Source organism: Chinchilla lanigera, unplaced genomic scaffold, assembly GCF_000276665.1.
Source record: "Chinchilla lanigera isolate Chin_1 unplaced genomic scaffold, ChiLan1.0 scaffold00013, whole genome shotgun sequence".
NCBI classification, from domain to species: domain Eukaryota; kingdom Metazoa; phylum Chordata; class Mammalia; order Rodentia; family Chinchillidae; genus Chinchilla; species Chinchilla lanigera.
The window spans coordinates 21,200,926-21,210,203 of record NW_004955414.1 but is presented as its reverse complement, the minus strand read 5'-3'; the positions used below and the strand labels follow the sequence as shown (position 1 = coordinate 21,210,203).

Sequence of the window (9,278 nt, the reverse complement as noted above, 5' to 3'; positions counted from 1 at the left end):
CTTATATTAGAGCTGTAGACTCAACGGGTCTCTCCACTCCTACTTCTTTCCCTTTACAGTGCCTTCCCAACACAGCAGCCAAGGCCATCTTTTAAAATGTGAATCCTATTTGGTCATCTCTTGATGTAAAACCTTCTGATATCTTTCTATGTCAATCATAATAAAGCCAAACCTTTACAATTTTCTACCACAACAATTGTTGATGCTTGTCTTTATTATGAATTAATACTAGTGTATATCTATGTGTCCATAGATATCTATATAGAATATGTATATATTGGCATGTATCAGTAATAGAAATATTACTATATTATGCATATATAGTATGCATATATGCATGTATACTTTTTTTTTTTTTACAATTATTTAATTACCTTCTGGGCCCCACATTTTAAAGATCAGTACCTGAACAACCATATTTTCTTCTACTCTTTCCCTTACTTATTCTAATCTTACATAGGTCTTTTTGGCATTCCTTGAAAGTTCTAAGCTTCCTACCTTTTTAGGATACTTATTCCCTATGGCTTGTGTATTTAATCAAATTTCCATGTAAGTAGTCTCCTAAGCATCTATTTAGGATCCTCCTCTGTGTCTCCTTATAGAGGGCAATTCCGTGGCTCACTATTTAAAGTACCAACATGCTTCCACCCACATCCTAATTTCCCTCTATCCTTCATTTCCTTTTTCTTTAGCCACAGGATTTAGCACCATTGGTACATACCACTTAACCTGCTTATTTACAGATTGTGTAGCTATTCCACTGCCAACTGCATGAAAGAGGGCTTTTGCTTCTATAATTTTTTCTGCTATATGATTGGCATATTTACAGTATTGAGGGAATGAAAATAAACAGCCTCTCAGCCACATAAGTATGAGTAAAAGGACACAGACACATCTACTGCTGCAGACATACGAACAGTTCAGCGGTGTGGTGCTGGGAGCAGAAAGGCTGCCTAGAACAAATTAGACCTTAGCAGGCAAAATCTTGATTGGGCTTTTGAGTTCTAGGATCAGACTCATTTGTGTTGCTCTGATATTTGCTCTTAAAAGTTTAACCTAGCCAAAACGAAAAGCACCAAAGACTAAAATACAAAGCAAAATACTTTTTTATTTATATGGATGTATTTATAAGTGGAATACTTATGTGTATGACAACAATAAGTTCTTCCTTTTTTCAATGAGACAAGAGTAGAGAAATCCAATTATACTAAGCACATAGCCAGATGGAATCCTGCCACTAAAGTAGGCATTATATGAGTGGGTTGGGTTTGGCATGCTCTTTCAGATTCATGCAGGAGTAGCCTTGGTCTAGCTACCAACACCTCAAATACCTTTATGGTATAAGTCAACAGTGCACTTTTCTTGCTTTCGTCATGGGCCTTTTTCTTATATATCAGAACATTCCTTGAAATTGGAGTCAAGAGTTTCTGGACTGCAAGTCATTTTATCTCCTTCAGATGACTTTGAGCATCTCTTGTAGTCACTCTTTTTTTCTTTCTTTCTTTCTTTCTTTCTTTCTTTCTTTTTTTCTTTCTTCCTTCCTTCCTTCCTTCCTTCCTTCCTTCCTTCCTTCCTTCCTTCCTTCCTTTCTTTCATTTTCCTTTTTTTTTCTTCTTTCTTTCTCACAAAATCTCAGTTGAACTGGAAGAATGTAATTTATTTGTCTGGGTTTTGAAAACTTGTAAATTCTATAGCCAATGTATCCTTCAACTCCTGCTACTAGTTACATACTTATAACCATGTACTCACACTATTGTAAGCAATATATAAATTTACGTATATATACACACACACACACACACACATATATGTATCACAAAATGTACTCAGCAGACATTTTTAAGCTATTAACACTACGAAATCCTCAAACACTGGCCCATGTCTCCTTTCTTTTGTCTACTTCTCAAGGAACAAGGGGCAGGGACAGGAGGTGGTAGCAGGAACCCTGGTCTCTCCCTGACTCACTGTCTCAGCCCCTCCCTTGCTACCGCTCTGTGCAGTCTTGAACCCTTATCGACATCCACAGGTTCTGACCCCACCCAGGTATCATCAGCCTAAGTACCCAGGAGAAGAAAAACACCAGATCTGCCTGCTTCTGTTTTTAAAATACAGAATAAAATAAAATAATCCTCAAAGTTCCCATGAGAAAAGTGAATACACAAAAAAGGTAATTGAGTATTATTTAAGAGGAGAATAAAAGAGCAAAAAAGGGGGGAGGGGAGAAGAAAACAGGGACAGGAGAGGTTGGTGACATTGGGACCTGCTGAGGGATGAATGCAGAGAGGACATCTGGGAGTCTGAGAGATCCTGGTTTCTCCAGTGGATGATGGTAGATAAATTTGTTAATGAATGGAGTCTTACTGTTGCTTCTCTGATTATTCTACAATCCTTAATTTTATCTTTTCCCTGAGAGATGTAAAATTTTAATTCAAGAAATATGCTATGTTATGGCTTTAATATAAAGTATTGAAATACTGAAGATAGATTCCTAGGTAAGACATAATTTTTTGATAATTAAAAAATCACCTAATCAAGTGCTTCCCACTTTTTTTAGCAGAGGGGTTCTTAACATATGACTGAATCTTTTCTAAGAGTTCTGGACACAGAATTCTGAAATTTGTGTCTAAAAGAGTCTCATTTCAATCAACTCTATCTGGAATATATTGAGTATATGTATATCTTAGAAGCCTTACATTTGAATAACATTTATAAATTATTACTTGATTTACATCTTGGGAAAGAGCAGTGAGCTTTGGCCTAATGAACCAAAGCAATGCAGTAAACTGTAATAAATCTTCATTCTTGAAAAGCACTGCACCTAATAATGTCAGGCCTCTTGGCTATTTCATTGCATTTTTATTTTTAAGTTCTTAGTTCAGAGAATACATTGAGTATTATTTTACATAAGTAAAGAAAAATATAGAATTTTGTAGAATTTTAATTATAAAAATAAATGAAAAGATTTTCTTTTCAAGGTCAGAAAATGTCAAACTAAAGCCACGCTTCAGAGGACAATGAGACACATATGACTTTTCTAAATTACCAATTTCGAGTTTTAAAATTCAGAGTCCCTCATGCAGGAAAATGGAATAACTGGCTGGTTCTGACTTTCAATCTGTACTTCTCTGTAAAGTTTCCTCCAGTTTAATTAAACTCCATGGGTACCCTTGGCTATGCTTTAGGCAACATGGCTCCAGGGGTCAACAGATGTCTATCTTCTCAGGGCTTTGAGGAGGGGTCACCCTGAAAATGAGACACAACTCTGGATGAAATCCATCTATAAACTTTGAGAGACATGAGGCCGAGCCCTGGTGTGTCAAAAGTGGAAGTATTTACTGATTGTGTCTATGCTTCCATTCTTTGTAATGACACTAGAAAGAGTTCATAAGCTTCCTGCAGAGTAAATCTCAGAATTTCTTATTACTGGTGGTACCTGGTCACTTCCAGGTATTTCACAACCTAATAAAGCCATTTGGTATTATCTACTTCTAAGAACAAAAATGTAAATTCACAATCAAAGAATAACTTGTAATTCTAGTTAATAATCTTATAAAGACTTTCCCATTTTTTAGCTTACAAATATTGTTCATAATTTTTTATCTTAGAATTAAAAATGAAAGAACTAGTCTATTGTAAGGAATATCCACTGAAGAAAACATTTTTCTCATTGACAACACGGAAAAGATGTAGTGAATTGAAGGGCTTGCTTTGTCTATCAACAATTTAATTTATATAATTTTCTATACTAAGATCATGAAAATATAATATAATGTTTGTCTTTGGAATAAACATGTGCCATAAATTGGGTGGCAACATTTAAGAAAATATATTCTTTCCTATGTATTTTTTATGTCTTAAGATCTTATATGTCTTAAAATCTAGTCCAGAACTTAGAAAACTACAAATATTATAGGAAACCCTCAGAGGCAGAATTTATCTTCATAAAGTTTCAGGTTTCTTACAAAAGCTTTTTTGTTAATGTCTTAAGACATACAGAATTTTAATTTGAGTAATTCTTATATAGACCATAAATGAATATTCTTATTTTTTTCTGGCTATTTCATTACTCTGATCAGTCCTTGATACTCATGCCACTTATCTTAGTAAACTTCGGGTTTTTAATCCAGAAAAAAAAAGAGACAGTAATCACTCATTGTTGACCAGAGAAAGAAATGAAATGTTTAAAGAGGAACAGCTGAGGTAGTTTAGCTTGTGTCAACAAACACCTAAGCAATGATAGCAATGCATTCACCTTGACTTCAAAGCTAAAATTCTTCATTCTTACACTGAACCAGACCTGCTACCTTTCAAATCTGTGCCTTACCTGGAGCCCTTCCCCAAAATCCTTAGCAACAAGGGAGCACTGATAGAGAGGGTCTTTCATGGAAGTCAGATCAAATCCCCTAGGCCATGAACAAAGAGATTTGGGTCCTGCAACTGGGTCTGACAGAGGAGGAGAAGGATCAATCTCACAATAGAACTAAGAGATGATCTTTGTCCACAGTTTGAATTGGGAGGAAGATAGGGCATGCCCACAGGGTTTGTTTCAGGGACAGGCATTTTTCCTAAACTCTTGGACTCGAGAGTCCATTATATCATGGGCTTTGACAGCCTCTGATCCACAGACCTAAATTCTGAGAAAAGAGTTGCAGTGCTCAAACTGTGGATCCAGAGAAAATTTACCTTAGAAATCCAGGCTTTATTCCACTGACTGTTTATGAACCCAGAAGCTCTTCTTCCCAGAATAGTCATCTGCTTCTTGTCTATGCATTCACTCGTCTTCTACTTCAGGGATAAAATGTTTTCTCTCTTGATCAAAATTGCTTTTTTTCACAGCTGTATATTTGAGACCAGTAGCACTTACCTTGGGGTTGACAGAACACTAAACAGATTAGTCAGATTTATGATGTAAAACATCCATGTTTATTTTACTAATCATTTACTGAAATTTAGCATTTATCTTCTTCCATTTTGAATGCAGTAACAAAACAGTGGCTGTAAATAAAACTCACAGGTATTTTTTATATTATGCTATAGCTTTTGCTAGTATCTTTAAATAGCATTAGTAATTATTTTACTTGCTTGGAATATTGTGACAATTATGTGACCATCACTAGATTTAATGCACTCAAGTGAACCACACATGACTCTATACCAAAAAATGAATGTTTTGGAAGTTGATAACTTATTTCAAAAGAAGTGATCTCCTTGTCAATCCTACGTATATAAGTTTATACATTAACAAGTACAGTACTCAGTAGTCATCAGCCTGTCAAATTAGTCTGCTGTAAAAATGAATGAATGAATGAATAAATAAGTGAATAGGATTATACCTCCTTGATTGTGTCTGTGTTGGCAGTCAGTTAAGCACTTATGCCCAAAAATATATCATTGGTTAAAAGGTAAAAGAAAGTGGGATAGGGAAGGGTTAACTTAGAAAAAGGCATCAAATCAGATATAAACTTCTAGAATCCTAAGAGAAATGCAAGGGAAACATTTTCATGTGCTAGACGTGTTTGTGTCACACCATAAGAAATGATCATAAATACCAAGGCGTGGTTATAAAGAAGAGAAAACTTGAAGTATGGAGGTATGAGAAAATTTTTCATATTACTAAATGGAAAGGAGCCAGCGTGACCTAGAGCACAGAATACGATCACAACCAAATAAAACAAGTGAAAATAAAAATAAAATCCAAAACCAAACCCTGTAGCAAAAGAAACTTTCATGTCTGGTGGGGGAAAAGGGAACAAGAGAAGAGTGAAGGGATAGAAAGAATAGAAAGGAATAGAAACTGGGAAGGGGTGGTTAGATTATGGTGATACGGAGATACTTTTCTGGACTTAGCAAAGCTAAGTTCGTGTAACTTTGTCTCCCTTCTTTTTAGTCATTAACTCCCATCTTGACAGTTGAATAGCTTCTGTGACCTTTGTTCCTTCATTTTAAAATAAAATTTGGATAATAGCGATTACATTACTAAATACAGAAAAAGTGGAATAACATAGAAAATATTCTTCATGTATATAGATACAGTTGAATACACAAATATAGACCTCTCATTTCAGCTCCAATACATAAGAGCTAGAAAGTCATAACTTGTCCAAAAAACAAAGACACTAGGAGAATTTGAATCTCTTGCATTTGTGATTACAACAAATCCTGAAAATACTGCAACTTCTAGCATGATTAACATATCAATGGACTTGTTCTGCATTTTGATCACAAATCTTGGTATAAAATAATCTCAACTTCTTTCTCAGTTATTGCACTAATGAGAAGCATGGGTAAGAGAGAAAAGTAGAAAGACAGCTCAGAGCAACAGCCCATAAGTAACCAACTTCTTCTCTCATCGCAGAGAAAAGGGAAAAAGAGGATTCTCTGAAATCATAGGGTATAGTGTTGCTCTGTCTGCCTTCTCTAAAAATCACTCTCTGAGAGGCTACTTTGGACTTGAAACCTTAATACCATGGCAAATCACTTAGTACTGTGTTCTATTTCCAGAAATAACTGTGTGTTATTCTTGTTTTCCTTAGAAAAGTTATGGAGGTTTATATTATAATCCAGTCTTCAAGACTGTGAGAATCCAAATAGATTCAGAGCAATAGCACTGAATTCATTATTTCTTGATGTTGTTTTTTTCACTGTTACCATCCTGAACTCCAGTGTTAAAGTTGCTTGGATTGGAATTATTTTTCCGTCTTAAAATTAGCTCCTCTACTTGGAAAAAGGGGGTGTGATAGGTAGATATTCATTACACTGGCGGATTTCATGGGGAAATAGAAGAGAGTAAAAGGGGAGCTTAACTAGAGAATTGTGTTGTACTTGGAGGAGGAGCCAAAAAAGTAGGGAAGGTTCCGAATCCAGCACACATTATTGTTCTTTGCGCGTGACCCTCTTCTGACCTGGCCACACCCATGAGGGACACAGCTCTGCTTGACCAATGACTTCAAAGTATGGGGGAAAGGAGGGGGCCAGAACTTCACTAGTAAAGAATAAAAGGCGACAACTTCCAGCAGCAGCTTAGACCTGCTTCTGATACTTCTGTGATCACCAGCAAGCTCCTGACCCGACATCATGGTGCATTTCTCTTCTGAGGAAAAGAGTGTCATCAATGGCCTGTGGGGCAAGGTAAACGTGGAAGAGACAGGAGGCGAAACCTTGGGCAGGTAAGCACAGGTGCTCAATGCGTAAAACTCACCCTGGAAATTGTCTAGGAAATGCCTCAAGGTTTTTGAATGTTTCTGATTTCCTGTGTTATTATCTTATCTCATAGGCTCCTTGTTGTCTATCCCTGGACTCAGAGATTCTTCGACAGCTTTGGTAATTTGTCTTCTCCATCTGCCATCATGGGCAACCCCAAGGTCAAGGCCCATGGCAAGAAGGTGCTGACTGCCTTTGGGGAAGCCATTAAGAACCTGGACAACCTCAAGGTCACCTTTGCTAAGCTGAGTGAGCTGCACTGTGACAAGCTGCATGTGGATCCTGAGAACTTCAGGGTGAGTTCAGGAAAAGCTCATATGCTTTTCTGGTGCTTTACTTAGGAATAATACTGGAAGGTGCCATCATGGTTGGAAATGTCAACAAAGATCTCAGACATCATGGCCCAGTGTGACAGTAGAAAGACAGATGTCCTGTGGATATAACTCAAACCAACTTGACGAATAAGGGTGCGGGTATGGGTAATTAGAAACTCTCAATTTGCTTACAGCTGTTCATAAAATTTTGTCAGAACTGGGTGTGTTTATCCTGGAGAATAATATTAGAGAATAGGAAATTTGTCAAGGAGAGCTAGAATGTAGCTTTTGATAGACACATGCTTATCTTCAGGAAGGAGAAATGCTTGATTGACTGTGTGTCCTAATTATACTAGGTATAGATTTTGAGAAAAATTTTTAAAAAGGACTTTGCCAACATAAAACACATTCTCTAAAATCTATTAAATTCTATTTGAGTATTGTGACCAAAGAAAGGCTTTTTCCATATTTGGTGAGAGATTTAAAACTGCCACTGAGAACTCTTTCAGCATGGAAATCATGTTTACAGAAATTAAACAATTACTGAATAAGAAGAAAAGGAAGAAAAGTAAATAAAAATGGTAGAATGAGAAGAAAGTAGAGAGGTAGATGGCAGAATGTTAAATAGGGGCTCATAAAAATGAAACTGAACCTAAGCCCTTCTGAGAGAGCTGGATAGGCAGTTCCAAGCTGTAGATGTCAGTGCGTGTAGGTACAGAGCCTGTTCTCTCCCCTGCCAATTCTTGTTTGGAGCCTGGTTCTCAACATGCCTCTGTGTTGTTTTGTTTCATCTACAGCTCCTCGGTAATGTGCTTGTGATCGTTCTGGCTACTCACTTTGGCAAGGAATTCACCCCCGATGTGCAGGCTGCCTGGCAGAAACTGGTGTCCGGTGTGGCCATTGCTCTGGCCCACAAGTACCACTGAGCCCGCTCTCCAGTCCACCGGTGTTCCTGTGTGTCCCCAATACCCTCCTTCTGCACATGGGGACGGGGCTGGCCCTTAAAAGTATTCAATAAAAATCATTCTCTTCAGTAATCAAAAGTTGATATTGTCTTCTCCATCTTTTACTCCTGTGTGAAAGGGGAAGTGTGCATGGGCTGAAGGGTGGGTTGCAATGTAGGAAGAAATGAAAGCTCCTTTGAGAAGCATGCAGGGAGGGACTCATCAAAATATCTCTCAGTGAAAGCTCAAGGAGGCCAAGATGGAGAGGATGTTCTATCAGGAGCAAGGGTTAGTTAAGCGGGCAGGGACCTGTGGGGCCATAGGGTAAACAACTACTACGGGGAGGAAAAAGGAGGTGGCCAGTGGAAATTGAGAAAGCAAAGATGTGATCTACGCCAACTTTTATTAAAAGTAAAAAGAAAGTCTTTGCAGGGATCCAAACTCTACATGATGATTACTAATGTAGTTTATTCTAATGTACGTTTTGAAGCAGCTAGCTTGTCCTGTCTTTTGAAGATTTGAAGATAAGGAGATGAATTAAGGGATAGCTACGAGTTTTCCAGAAAATGCCTATGGTAATTCAACAATAGCTTGCTCTTTTCTGAAGGATCCTTTTGTCTTAATGGGGAGCCAAGGATAAGACACGTGGACCACTGTGCATTATCTTCTGGCAGAATGTCACATGCACTAAAATAAAGTTAGAGTTAGGATACAAGTAATAACGTTTTTGAAGGGGCTGATAAAAACGATGTAGGAGAGAAGTCTGTATGAATAGTAACAAGGTTTGTAGTTTAAAACCAGTGATCTTGGGCATGGTGAC

The 9,278-nt window shown here is 37.3% G+C and overlaps 1 protein-coding gene across 2 annotated transcripts; it reads left to right on the top strand.

Moving 5' to 3' along the window:
* The first annotated feature begins 2,131 nt into the window (after positions 1 to 2,131).
* LOC102029499 (hemoglobin subunit epsilon-1) lies at positions 2,132 to 8,545 on the top strand. 2 transcript variants are annotated; one of them, XM_005380077.2, is made up of 4 exons: positions 2,132 to 2,167; positions 7,055 to 7,166; positions 7,274 to 7,496; positions 8,312 to 8,545. In XM_005380077.2, exons 2-4 carry the CDS (start codon positions 7,075 to 7,077, stop codon positions 8,438 to 8,440), a joined length of 444 nt encoding a protein of 147 aa, XP_005380134.1. In that variant the 5' UTR covers positions 2,132 to 2,167; positions 7,055 to 7,074; the 3' UTR covers positions 8,441 to 8,545. The 2 variants fall into 2 exon arrangements, with proteins under 2 accessions (XP_005380134.1, XP_013367203.1); XM_013511749.1 differs by lacking the exon at positions 2,132 to 2,167 and having other exon boundaries at positions 7,014 to 7,166.
* The last annotated feature ends 733 nt before the right edge of the window (positions 8,546 to 9,278 follow it).

Bases quoted from the DNA above. Each gene is read 5' to 3' on its own strand.
- LOC102029499 (XM_005380077.2), top strand. From the start codon at position 7,075: ATGGTGCATTTCTCTTCTGAGGAAAAGAGTGTCATCAATGGCCTGTGG. The intron at 7,167-7,273 runs GTAAGCACAGGT...CTTATCTCATAG, and splicing joins GGAGGCGAAACCTTGGGCAG to GCTCCTTGTTGTCTATCCCT. The intron at 7,497-8,311 runs GTGAGTTCAGGA...TTTCATCTACAG, and splicing joins TGGATCCTGAGAACTTCAGG to CTCCTCGGTAATGTGCTTGT.